At 49.4% G+C, this 13235-nt stretch overlaps 2 protein-coding genes across 15 annotated transcripts in view; both read right to left on the reverse strand.

The window, feature by feature from the left end:
• Positions 1-836: 836 nt before the first annotated feature.
• IMPDH2 (inosine monophosphate dehydrogenase 2) lies at positions 837-5792 on the reverse strand. 4 transcript variants are annotated; one of them, XM_008981616.5, is made up of 15 exons: positions 5647-5792; positions 5141-5189; positions 4818-4919; positions 4638-4712; positions 4100-4306; positions 3391-3478; positions 3118-3317; positions 2950-3040; positions 2761-2856; positions 2435-2506; positions 1619-1762; positions 1399-1543; positions 1167-1310; positions 1003-1086; positions 837-912 (listed from the first exon to the last, which is right to left on the reverse strand). In XM_008981616.5, the coding sequence occupies exons 1-15, from the start codon at positions 5742-5744 to the stop codon at positions 891-893; spliced, it is 1617 nt and encodes a 538-aa protein (XP_008979864.1). In that variant the 5' UTR covers positions 5745-5792; the 3' UTR covers positions 837-890. The 4 variants fall into 4 exon arrangements, with proteins under 4 accessions (XP_008979864.1, XP_008979863.1, XP_002758376.2 ...); XM_008981615.5 differs by having other exon boundaries at positions 1399-1564; XM_002758330.7 differs by lacking the exon at positions 2435-2506.
• A 305-nt stretch (positions 5793-6097) lies between these two features.
• QRICH1 (glutamine rich 1) overlaps positions 6098-13235 on the reverse strand; it is a 55059-nt gene continuing 47921 nt past the window's right edge. For all 11 annotated transcript variants that reach the window (XM_035275437.3, XM_035275443.3, XM_035275444.3 and 8 more), the window contains 4 exons: positions 9969-10077; positions 9467-9618; positions 9030-9120; positions 6098-7013 (listed from right to left, as the gene is read on the reverse strand). In XM_035275437.3, coding sequence (XP_035131328.1) covers positions 6821-7013; positions 9030-9120; positions 9467-9618; positions 9969-10077 — 545 coding nt within the window. In that variant the 3' untranslated portion in view covers positions 6098-6820. The remainder of the gene's footprint in view (positions 7014-9029; positions 9121-9466; positions 9619-9968; positions 10078-13235) is intronic.

Here is a 13235-nt window from a genome sequence, read left to right on the forward strand (position 1 = left end):
TAGGATAGTATGTTTACCTGTTCTAGACCTTGCTCACATGCAGATTTCAGAGGACCTCAATGCCTTTTCTCACAAAATCACTGATTTTTTTTTTTCTCTGAGACAGAGTCTCGCTCTGTCACCCAGGCTGGAGTGCAGTGGTATGATCTTGTCCCACTGCAACCTCCACCTCCTAGATTCAAGTGATTGTCCTGCCTCAGCCTCCTGTGTAGCTGGGATTACAGGCCCCCACCACTGCACCTAATTTTTTTTTTTTTTGACATGCTGTGGGGTGATTTCTGCTCACTGCAACCTCTGCCTCCCGCGTTCAGGTGATTCCCCTGCCTCAGCCTCCCAAGTAGCTGGACTAAAGGTGCATGTCACCACGCCCAGCTAATTTTTGTATTATTAGGGATAGGGTTTTAATATGTTGCCACCTGCCTCAGCCTCCCAAAGTGATTACAGGCAAGAGCCACCACACCTGGCCGAGAGCTATTTAGGTTAGGGAATATGTATATGTCTTGACCTGGTCCTATGTGGCCAAGTATGACTTAGTAGGATGCCCGGTGGATGCCAGTCCCAGGGATTGTACTTTGACCCCTTGGGATCCAGAGGGGTAAAAGAAGCTCAGTGAGACTGAAACCCCAGGAGCCACAGCTGGTCAAAGCTGTTTTGTGAGCAGCCTTAGGAGGAACTTTGTGAACCTGGAACTACCCCCTTTTCAAGGTCCACGGAGCACATTTATCTCAGGGCCTGAGGTTCCCTCTGAAAATCAAGAGTGCTGTGTTTGTGTACATCTGCGGTAGTGACAGCTACAGAGCCCCACCTGTCTGTTGACCTCAAAGATCAGGCATTACTTTTATTTTCTAAACTTTTATTGAAAAAACTGAGGCAATGTGCTGGATCCCTTTTCAGAAAAGGCGCTTCTCATACCTGCAGACAGAAGGACCACCTGTGAGGTGAAGGCAGGAGGAAGGAGGCATGAGGCGTGGCAGAGGCCCCACCAGGGACAGGGTGACTTACGAATGGAGGCTATGGACACCACCCTCCACCTGGGCTGAGGACGTTCTCTTCTCAAACTTAAGCTCTCCAGAGTACATCATGGCTCTGAAGAGGGGCAGAAGTCAAATGTGGGTAGCTGGCCCTGAACCAGCCTCTCTACCCATGTCCCAGCTTCCCAAGCTCACCGGACTTGGGTCAAGCTCTTGGCACCAATGTCCTGGCATGAGTGTTGGATGCCAGCAATCAGGTAAGGGACGAATTTGTGGATGGACCCTTTGTCCTGCACAGCACCAGACACCCCCTGGGCCACTTTGATTTTGTCAGCTTCACTGCAGGGAGAGGCAGAGACACAGGCAAGGTCATAGCAGAGATAAGACAGTGCAGGATTAGGTGGGGTAATTGGCCTGCTTGTCCCACCTGAAATATCTGTTCTGGCTGCTGAGGTGCTTGTCCATGGCATCGAGAGAACCCATACCACGATATTTCTTTAGCCGGATCCCATCGGAGAAGAAGTACTCACCAGGGGCCTCAGTGGTGGCAGCCAGGAGAGAGCCCATCATGACTGTGGACAGATGGGGGAGTTCTTGGGGCAGAGCTTAAGCAGCATGGGGTCAGGGGGAGTCCCACTGGGCCTCACCTGTGGAGGCCCCAAGGGCCAAGGCTTTGGCAATATGGCCCACATTTTGGATTCCTCCATCAGCAATGACAGGAACGCCAAAGCGCCGTGCGTATTCTGACACCTTGTACACTGCTGTTGCTTGGGGCCGCCCACAGGCCAGCACTGTTGAGATGGAGGAACACATAGGTGGATAGGGTTAACGGGACAGGCAGTGGACTCTGGCTACATTTAGGACCCAGGAGCTCTTGGCTACATCTGCATCAGGACTGCAGCTTGGCTGAGGAAGAGATGTGTCTGGAATTGGCTGCTGCCCCATCTGCCTTAAATCATACAAACAGCTGTGCTGACCTCCACTCATCCCCACATGTGCACGTGCATGTGTGCAGTGCCCAGGGCAGCCTCAGGCACATGCAGTCTTGGCAGCCGGGAAAGCCCCTGTCCAGCTGGTATCAGATGGGGCAGGAGTCACCGTGCAGTTAGTCCCCAGAGGCACTAAAGTCAGGCCCAGCCCTTCATCCCTGAATGGTGGGCAGTTCAGGCAAGATAAGGGCAGTGGTTGTGTGGGACAGCAGGCTCCAGAGTTGACCCTTGAGCCATGCCTACTGCAGAAGATGTGGGCAGGAAAGGACCTACCTAGGGAAGGAGGTCCTGCCCTATCAGCACCCCAGGAGGAAAAGGGGGCTATGTTCATGAGCAACCCCCAAACCATGGTCTGTATGTCAGTTGGCCCTGCCCACCCATCAGCACCACAAACCCCGGGAGCTACAGCTACAGTCAACCAAGCAGCCGGGCAGTGGGCAGCTGGGCCGGGCCAATGGGCCGGGCTAGACTTACTATAGCAACCCGTGACAGTAGAAGGGCATTTGGGGCTGTGGGACTTTATGTCTGGAGGGATCTTGGGAGCCACTAAATAAAACAAACAGACCAGAGTTTAGAGAAGGCACAGAGCAGGAGCAAGGCCAGGCTAGGCAGGGGAGTGGCAGGTGAGGGATGACAAGACCTTGTCTTGCTTCCAGCCATGTCACCCATCCAAGAGGCCAATTTGGCCCCAGGGTTGCCCCTACTGAAGGACTCTATTGTTCCCCTGAGAGTGCTTGGCTCCAAGGTACGTGGGGCCTGAAACTGGGACTTATGTGGGCCCTGTCAAAGCATATTCTTACCTTCCTGGGTAATGCAGATGGAGCCACTTCCCATGCCCACCCGCAGGGCATCCACACCTGCATCAATGAGGTTCTTGGCCTGAGCAGCAGTGACCACTAAGGTGAAGGAAATGCTCACATGAAGGTTACAGTAGGAGCCCAGCTTACCCACTCCCACCACACATCCTTCAGGGCACAATCTTGCCTTACCATTGCCTCCAATGACCTGGAGATTGGGGTATTTCTCTTTGATGTACTTGATCATATTGATCTGGAAGATGGAATTTCCCTGGGAAGAGTCCTGAGACAGGAAGTAAGTCTCAGACTGTGATGTGACAGCTCCCCCTACTGCCCCAACCCGCCTGTGTAGCAGCTCACCAAAACCACTACATCCACACCAGCCTGGGCAAGCAAGTCCAGCCTATACTTGTCATCTTCATGAGTGCCAATGGCTGCTCCACACAGCAGCTGTTTCTTGGCATCTTTGGAGGCCAGTGGGTAGTCCCGATTCTTCTTCAGGTCTGTCCGGGCAATGATGGCCACAAGCTCATCATCTTCATTTACAATGGGCAGCTTGCCTGTGGTCACGATAGGACATGAATCAGGACACTGAGTATTAGTTTCAGGCCCCTTCCCAGCTTTAGGACTTACCTTTCTTGCTGCGCTGCAGAATTTCGTTTGCCTCCTTCAGTGTGATACCTGCAGGGGCTACCACCAAGTCTTCCCTCTTTGTCATGATCTACGGGGAAGGTGAGATGTGAGGAAGGGCCGGTCAGACTATAGGCAGTCACCTGTTTTTTTTTTTTTGGTTTCCTGAGTAGCTGGGATTACAGGGGCCTGCCACCATGCCCAACTAATTTTTTGTATTTTTAGTAGAGACTGGGTTTCACTATGTTGGCCAGACTGGTCTCAAACTCCTAACCTAGAGATTCGTTCACCTCAGCCTCCCAAAGTTCTACAGACCACCACCTTCATTCACCCACACCCAAACCACCCTTTCTAAAGGGATCCCAATAGTTCCTAAGCAGTATAGTATTGAGTGAGGGGTGAATAGAAAGGACAACACAGCACAGGGAGCAGCCCCTTACATTATGGAATAAGAAGGACCACACAGGAACAATGGCAAGAAAATGAGGGCTGACCTCAAGCCCTGCCTTAGGGGTTTCAAAGAACACAGCAAGAATACTAGCAAGCATTTGGGCAGTTTGAAAGCTTTCCCAATGAAGGAGTCAGAAACATGGCTTGACACTCATCTTTCCCAGAGAGGAAAGGCTATCAGAGATGTCATACAGGCAACAGAAGCCTCTTGTCTTCATCCTGGGCTTCCAGAACTTGGTTGTACTCTGCCAGTGGCACCCACCTCTTCCAAGAAACAGTCGTGTTCCTCCTCTTTGAGAAAATCAATGTCTCTGGAGGAGATGATGCCCACCAAGCGGCTCCCCATCCGGCCTGTGTCTGTGATTGGGATACCGCAGAAACCATGCCGAGCCTTGGCCTCAAAAACATCCCGCACGCGATCCTTGGGGCTGAGCACTACAGGGTCTGTGATGAATCCCTGCTCGTATTTCTGGAAGGGGATGATGAGAAAGGGCATTGCATCTTTGAACTACTTTCATCAGGCTGCTGATCTGAAAGCATGGGGTCTCTGCTTAATGATCCCTGTGGCAGTGCCACAGGACCAAATCACACCAACACATCTATGAGGAGACATGGGTGGGCTAGAGGCACTGTCTACCTGGTCTATTGCTGCTGCTTTAAGAAACAATCTCAGGCTCTTCTCAGTAATTGAATCCCATGGTGGGAAGAAAGGATACCAAATTAATAGAACAAACCCCTACTCCCACCCCACCTCAGTGCAATTCCCAGGAGTGCTTGCTAACGATCCTTGCCCTTCTGACCTTCACTTTTCGAACTTCATTGGCTTGGAATTCAGGTGTACAGTTGTGGTGGATGAAGCCAATACCGCCTGTAAGCTACAGGATAAAAAGGGACTACTAAGTGACCAGAGGCAGGACTGAATGCCTTTGAGGAAAGGTGATGGTGTCCTTTCTCCTACCCCCACACCCCATGGGGCTCACCGCCATTGCTATGGCCATCCCAGCCTCTGTGACTGTGTCCATGGGAGAGGAAACCAGTGGGGTCTTAAGAGTGATTTTCTTGGTCAAAGCAGAAGTCAGGTCCTGAGGAGATAAAGGTCAACCAGTGTGGGGAAGCATTGCTTACACCTCAAGGTGTTACTGGGTCCCCCACAAACAGGTACTTCTATGACCTACATGCTAACCAGTAACATGATCCCATAAAATTCACCCCCAAACCCAATCTGGTGAGGTAGCCAAGACCAGGTGACAGTAGCACCTTACCTCACCTTGATGTTCAGAACCCAATTCCTGATCATACTCACCACCTGGTCTGCAGTGAAGTCGATGTACCCAGGGAGAATGAGAAAGTCACTGCGAGGGAAGGGAGTGAATTGGGAGTAAAGCTCTCAGGCTTATGACTGGATGAATCGACTCTCAATACTCAATCCCCATAGATCAACCCGTAAGGCATGTGAGCAATGTGGCATTGACAGAGCCTGTGTGCCACAGGCACGGCGCAGCACAAGGTGGAGATGGGGACAGGGGACCTTTTCTGCCACCGAGCTGTCAGTGCTCCTGGCACCCTGACAATTATGTTTCTGGAGCATGGAGTCTCCAGCCTGAAATTCCAAGCACTATTGAGATGCTTCTCTGTACCCAAAGTCCCGCTCCAGATGTCTCAAAGTGAGACCTGAAGGTGGGTGGCCAATTTCCGGAACCTATCCCCCCACGCCCGCGCCCAAGAAGGCTTCACGGAAGCCCCCATCTGGCCTTTTCGCCCAGCATGCCGCCCCTCTCCTCGCCCAGCTGGGCCCCATAAGGCCCGCACTTGTAAGTGAGGCCGTCTCCGCAGTTGAAGAGCTGCTGTGCTGTGAGTCCGTCGTCTGGCACGTAGGACGTGCCCCCGCTAATCAGGTAGTCGGCCATGGCCAAAACTGGACACTGCCGCGTGTCTCCGAGGACCGCGCCGCAGAGACCTCTGCGGTCTGGGCCGCGCCAATATAAACCAGCTGATTTCGTCACTGCGCTGCGCGCGACGCTGACGTCAGGGCGTAGTGCGCGCGGGCGGAGCCGACTCGCTTCGCTGCGGCTGGGACGAGGCTGGTGCTGTAGAAACGGCGCATGCGTACAACACGAAATGGCCTAGTAACTGAGATGCGGTTTCACATCCCATCCCACTCCCCGCAGGACCCGGGCCAGTTCAACTAACAGGCAAACCTTCTCTTCCACTATCCCGCCGGGCTCCTCCCCAAAATAAAGAGGCGTTGTTCACTAGCATGTTGAAAAGACGTGCTTGTCATTCTTAATAAACAACTAGAGTAAGAATACATAAGAGAAACAGAGTGGTATCTTTATATGATACACAAGTGTATGTTACAAGAATTCCATCAGGCACAGGAGCCTCAGGTTTTAAGGCCTCAATGACAGGCCAAAAAAAAAAAAAAAAAAAGGCATGGTAAAGTTTTTACTTTAACATCTAAAATGTCACTTGTCATAAAGGAGGGTGTAATAGAAATTGTCTTTAATAAATCATAATTGAAGTTCCCCTCATTTTTCTTCCATTAAGATGCTAAGTTTATGTCTGAGCATGAAGAAAGAAAAGATCGTTTCCCTGTGGTCAGCGAAGTCTGTCAGGCCAGTGGAAGCAGGCTGGGAGATTTCTTGAAGGGTCCATCCATCATTAATTCCATCTCTCTTGAAGATGGAAAGGGGCCACATTTCTTTAACCAGGCCCCAGGCCAAAAAAGAGTCAGCCAGCAACTTTCTAGGACATATGACTCTCAAGGAAACCCAAAGCCCCCATTGGCTGAGGAGTCTGCCGTAGCAGATTTATGAAGATGCAAAGGGGGCAAAGTTTTCTTTTACATTTTAAACAGAAGCAGCCTGAAAGGCTTCATAACTACACCAATAAAAAAAGAAAAAAGAAAAAACGGAGGCCTCTTCTTTAGTGTAAAAGTCTGGTTTTTCCTGGCTGGTTTCTCTTCTGCCATGGCCAAGGCATCTCAGTGCATAGTGCTTGCATTGGCCACTGCGATGGCCTCCTGAATTTCTCTTATCACCAGGATCCGGGTCAGCATTTGTCCCATCTGCTCTCTGCTGATAGGCTGGACTGAGTACCAGATTGGGCTGTTGGGGGCCACCACTGGCTCAGGTGTCAGGTAAAAGGTGTCATTCCGGCCTTTCACACTCTGAGGGCTGAAGATATGTGGATAAAAGTTGGGTATCATCAATACAGCTTCAACCCTCCCACCTTGAACCTCCCAGAGAGATGCTGTCTGCCAACAGTAAGGCCCCAAGGTATTGTGGCACAGCTACTTAATTGCATGCAGCCACCACACACTACATCCTGCTCCTACTGTGGGACTACTGTAAATACCCAAAATGCTGGGTTGCTTCCCCTCTGCCCCTCCTTCCCACATGCCAGCTATGATCCATCACCGATTGCACCAGCCTAGGGCTCCCATGGACTCATAGGTATCTTTATCCTACTTGAAGTCAACTTCACTGCCCAGAAGGTCTATCTCCAAGTCTTTGCACATATCGTGTTTATTTTTTTTGAGACAGAATCTTGCTCTGTCACCCAGGCTGGAGTACAGTGGCATGATCTAAGCTCACTGCACCCAGGCTGAAGTGCAGTGGCACAATCTCGGCTCACCCACAACTTCTGCCTCCCAGGTGGCATAAGCCACTGCACCCAGCCCCATGTTGTGTTTTCTACCCAATGGCCATGACACTGGGGCCCTTGACTTGGGTTCACTTCCCTTTCCCCAACTGTGCTGTACCTCTAAAGTACTTGGCACCCTGGGCCGGGTACAGTGGCTCATACCTATAATCCCAGCACTTTGGGAGGCCGAAGTGGACAGATCACCTGAGGTCAGGAGTTTGAGACCAGCCTGACCAATATGGAGAAACCCTGTCTCTACTAAAAACACAAATTAGCCAGGTGTGGTGGTGCATGACTGTAATCCCAGCTACTCAGGAGGCTGAGGTGGGAGAATCACTTGAACCCAGGAGGCAGAGGTTCTGGTGAGCCAAGATCATGCCATTGCATTCCACCCCAGGTAATAAGATTGAAACTCCATCTCAAAAAAAAAAAAAACAAAGAAAAGTACTTGGCACCCTGTATCCTCTAACAGTAGTTATTCATCCATCCATTCAAGATTTGTTTAAAGGTTACTGGTGCCAGGTCAGCACCAGGTGCTGACAGTAAAAAAAAAAAAAAAACAACAAAAAAACAGAAAAAGAGGCTGAGCACGGTGGCTCACACCTGTAATCCCAGCACTTTGGGAGGCTGAGGCAGGCGGATCACAAGGTCAAAAGATCGAGACCCTCCTGGCCAACATGGTGAAACCCCATCTCTACTAAAAATACAAAAATTAGCTGGGTGTGGTGGCGTATGCCTGTAGTCCCAGCTACTTAGGAGGCTGAGGCGGAAGAATTGCTTGAATCCGGGAGGTGGAACTTGCAGTGAGGCTGGGATTGTGCCACTGTGCTCCAAACCTAGTGACTGAGCGAGACTACCTCTCAAAAAAAAAAAAAAAAAAAAGAGCAGGAACAGTATTTCCTACCTCATGGAGCTTACAGATAGGAGGGGACACAGGTAGCAAAATTACACAAATACAAAATAATAAACAGGAAATAGCCACAGAAGAGGTGGAAAATCTGGAAAAATTCTCTGATAAGCTGTGTTTAAGTTGAGAAGAGGAATAATATAATGCCCTTGAGCGGAGAGGAGCTAGTGTGGCTAGGGAACTAAAGAGCTCCACAGACATGAGGTTAGCAAGGGGAAGTGCGTGAAAAGCCTTGACTGCCATAAAAGGATTACTATGTAGAGTAATGAGAAACTACTGAATGGGCAAAAGGAAAAAAAGGCTGAGAGGAGTCCCACCTAGATTAATGGTGGCTGTGACAAAAAGTTAAGGTCAGGAAGCAGGGCCATGCTCAATGTGTGATGAAAGTAGATTCTCTGTACCTCCACACCCTTTTCATGAAAGGTGACTGAAGGGACCCAGGACCCCTTTTTCTATCAGTGCTAAGCAAATCACACACCTTTGGAAAGCCAGAGCAAGGCTGCCTGTAAATTTAGCTTTTTGGAACCAAGTCCCTTACTTGGTTAGGGACTAGAGAATGCCTTTCCCTTGTGATATCACACAAGTGAGCATACACACATACACACACACACGTGCATATGGATAGCCAAAGTCTCCTCACCATTTGAAGAGGTAGAAATCGTAGAGCTTGATGGGACATCTCAATGGATTCTCTGGATTTTCTGTCTGTTCTGCATACATGTCATCTGTAACTATAAAACACACATCCCCACCACCATAGACCTGGCATTAGACTGCCTTACCTCAGGCCCAGATCAGGAACCTTAGGCTTTCAGCCAGTCCAACTAGGAAATACAGGGTGCAGGGAGGAAGGTATGAGGCATAGGCAGTGACTACTAAGGGAAAAGGCAGCTATTCTCTGGGGCTTTCTCTACTTCTAGGAGGAAAGTTTGGAGTTTTTGGCTGGGGATAAGGGAATGGAGAATTTTATCCAGCAAATCCCAGCCTTCCCACTTATCACTTGCCCCACAGCTACAAAGGCAGGACAGAGAATGTCAAGTAGCACCTGTTTTTGCCATCCCTGCCTCCTTTCCCTACCTTTCTGGCCGGTCTGGTGTATTCCAAGGGCCTTCAAGTACCGGATACTCGTGCTTTTATCCTTGGGATTAGAGGGGTTCTTCTTTGTCTGTCGCAAAACCTTAGAGAAGGCCAGCTTCATGTGCTGGTCCACTGTCTTCAACAGGAAATACCTGGATCACAAGTAAAAGCAAGGCAGAGGGAGGGGGTGCCGGGAGGATACCATGACTTACCCTCTGCCCACTGGTGCCTCAGAGCAGCCACTGCCCACACTCCCAGGATCTGGGCAGGTCCATACCCAAGCACAGTGTCCAGTGCAGGAGCCACATCAAGATGGGTGGTAGGGGTCTGGCAAGGCTGTCTGCCTCACTGGTTACCAAACAAAATGCAGCCAAGTGTGGCTAGGGCTTTCAGTAGCTCAAAGTTTCTCAAGTATATGTCAGAGGAATTCAGAAGTCCTCTTGGATAGTTTCCACACTCTTCACTGAACAGATGTCAGCAGTGGAGCCTCTAGAACACTTACTTGGTATTAAAGAACATGAGGGTGGTCAGCAAGGTAGAGGGGGAGTGAGCCCCAAGCTGCTTGCACTCCCACAGCATCTCCTCAGTCACGTGGCTGGGCAGGACATAGCCTAGGAGGAATAGAGTACTGCTACAACAAGAGGATGGCAGGTAGTCTCTCAAAGGCACAATATGGAAGGTGTGAAACATGAAGACCATACAAAAGTGTAAGTTTCATTCATCAGGGGAGTCTCCCAAAATATGGCAAATACCATCTGGAAAACTTGTTAAAACAGATAGCTGGGTCTCAACTTCTTTCTGAGGTAGAACCTGATAACGAGCATTTCTTTTTTTTTTTGAGACGGAGTTTCGCTCTTGTTACCCAGGCTGGAGTGCAATGGCGCGATCTCGGCTCACTGCAACCTCTGCCTCCTGTAATTCCTGAGTAGCTGGGATTACAAGCACGTACCACCATGCCCAGCTAATTTTTTCCATCTTTAGTAGAGATGGGGTTTCACCATGTTGACCAGGATGGTCTCGATATCTTGACCTCGTGATCCACCCGCCTCGGCCTCCCAAAGTGCTGGGATTACAGGCTTGAGCCACCTTGTCCGGCCTCGAGCATTTCTAATACCACACTTGAGAACCACAGCCTTACATGATTGTTGTTACCCTCCAATCCAAGGCCAACATGGGGCAAAAAGACTGCCCTCAGGGACAGTGAAGTACCGAAAACTATAAACCAGACTGCATATATGCATACTTCTCTGAGAGTATACAGAGTTTTGCTTATTTTCAAAGTTGGTACAGGGCCCAAAGAACTGGTATGCACGCCCGTTTGCCCTCACCAAGTCTTCTCTCATTTCAACCATCTCTAAAAAGCAAAGCCATTGTCATTCCTTCTCTAGATAAAGACAAAACTGATACTCTGGGGGATTGTTTTGCTTTTTTCATTTTTTGTTAAGATACAGGTTCTCTTCTATAATATTTATCTTTTTTAAAAAAAGGAAGGCTAGACATGGTGGCTCACACCTGTAATCCCAGAACTTTGGGAGGCTGAGGTGGGAGAGTTACTGGAGCCCAAGAGTTGAACACTAGACTGGGCTACATAGTGAGACCTCATCTCCACTAAAAATAAAAAAAACTAGTTGAGTGTGATGGTGCACTCTTATGATCCCAGCTATTAGGGAGGCTGAGGTGGGAGAATTCCTTGAGCCTGGTAGGTCAAGGCTACAGTGAGCTGTGACCACACCACTGTACTTAAGCCTGGGTGACAGAGTGAGATCCTGTCTCAGAAAAAAAAAAAGAAAAAAAGGAAAAAGAGATGGGGTTTGAATGGGGTTTCATTCTGTTGCCCAAGCTAGAGTACAGTGACACAATCATGGCTAGCTGCAGCCTTGAGCTCTTGGGCTCAAAGAATCCTCCTGCCAGATTGCCGAGCAGTTAATAATACAGATGTGAACCAACACACCTAGAAAATATGCCAATATTTGAACTGTTACAAGTTCCCCTCACAAAGCTGGTATTACTGTCAGACCCTGGTTCATAAGTGAACCCAGAGCTAGGCATGGGCAAAGGTGAGTAATTTAAACAAGAACCGTGGTCAGCGACATCTGCACCAAAGAAAGATGACATTTGACATAACCACTAAGGCCCCTTCATGTGCTGAAGTCAGTCAATATGCAGGTGCTTGGCCACTGGGGGCATGATGAGATAGCAGCAGGGTTTCAGGATTCTCCAAGCAAGCAAAGTGTGTGACACTTCCCGGAAGCAGAAAAAGGAACATTCTGCCCGATACACTCCTCTTCTGTGTTGCTCTTGCCAGAATAATGCTAGCTCTCTATTGTAGTGCACTTCCATCTATTTAAGGCAGTCCTGACTCTATTTGTGTCTACCTTTTGGCTATTTTGTGACCCAGCGGTAATTAGAAAAGCTTTTCTGCTCAAGACTTATTGGAAGCTCCCAAGATGCAGGATGAGCCGAAAACAGCCCTCCTCTGGAAAGAAGGACTCAAGGAATCCTCCCACCTTAGCCTCCCTAGTAACTGGGATCACAGCTATATGCCATTACACTCAACTAATTTTTTTTTTGAGACGGAGTTTCGCTCTCGTTACCCAGGTTGGAGTGCAATGGCGTGATCTCGGCTCACCGCAACCTCCGCCTCCTGGGTTCAGGCAATTCTCCTGCCTCAGCCTCCCGAGTAGCTGGGATTACAGGCATGCGCCACCATGCCCAACTAATTTTTTTTTTTTTGTCATTTTAGTAGAGACGGGGTTTCACCATGTTGAGTAGGATGGTCTCGATCTCTTGACCTCGTGATCCTCCCGCTTCGGCCTCCCAAAGTGCTGGGATTACAGGCGTGAGCCACTGCACCCGGCCCCACACTCAACTAATTTTTTTTATTTTTAGTGGAGATGAGGTCTCACTATGTTGCCCAGGCTCGTCTTCATCTCTTGGATTCAAGCAATTCTCCCACCCTGGCCTCCCAAAGTTTTGGGATTACAGGTGTGAGCCACCATGCCTGGGCTTCCTTTTCGTAATAATTGTTCTCCTAGGAACACTTATTGGCATACTTTGGTATGTTCCACTTCTCTGGGTTCGTTCTGCCATTCCCTCTGAGGTCACTTCCCTAATTTTATTCTCTTCTCTACAATTTATAATCAACTTGGCTGGGTTGGGGTCTCACATCTATAATCTCAGCACATCGGGAGGCCAAGGGAGGATTGCTTGAACCCAGGAGTTCAAGACCAGCCTGGGCAACATAGAAAGACCTGACTAAAAAAAAAAAAAAAAAAGTTAAAAAAAAAAAAGAGCTGAGTGCAGTGGCTCGTGCCTGAGTCCCAGCCTAAGCCCAATAGGGCAAGGCAGCAATGAACCATAATCCTACTGTTATACTCCATCCTGGGTGACAAAGCAAAACCCTGTAAGAAAAAGTAAAATAAGTCAAGCACTTACGCCTACAATCCCAGCACTTGGGAGGCCGAGGCAGGCAGATCACGAGGCCAGGAGTTCAGCCTGACCAACATGGAGAAACCCTGCTTCTACTAAAAATACAAAAATTAACTGGGTGTGGTGGCACACGCCTGTAGTCCCAGCTACTCGGGAGGCTGAGGCGGGAGAATCATTTGAACCAGGAGGCAGAGGTTGCAGTGAGCCAAGATCATACCACTGCGCACTCCAGCCTGGGTGACAGAGCAAGACTCTATCTCAAGAAAAAAAAAGAAAAAGAAAAATAGCCTGAGCATGGTGGCTCATGGCTGTAACCCTGACAGGCCGAGGGAGGTAGATC

Source organism: Callithrix jacchus, chromosome 15 (assembly GCF_049354715.1).
Source record: "Callithrix jacchus isolate 240 chromosome 15, calJac240_pri, whole genome shotgun sequence".
NCBI lineage: Eukaryota > Metazoa > Chordata > Mammalia > Primates > Cebidae > Callithrix > Callithrix jacchus.

Coding starts and splice junctions, on each gene's coding strand:
- IMPDH2 (XM_008981615.5), bottom strand. CDS start 5,744: ATGGCCGACTACCTGATTAGCGGGGGCACGTCCTACGTGCCAGACGAC. Junction 4,920..5,140: donor ACTTCACTGCAGACCAGGTG/GTGAGTATGATC, acceptor TTATCTCCTCAG/GACCTGACTTCTGCTTTGAC. Junction 3,318..3,390: donor TCTGCAGCGCAGCAAGAAAG/GTAAGTCCTAAA, acceptor TCGTGACCACAG/GCAAGCTGCCCATTGTAAAT.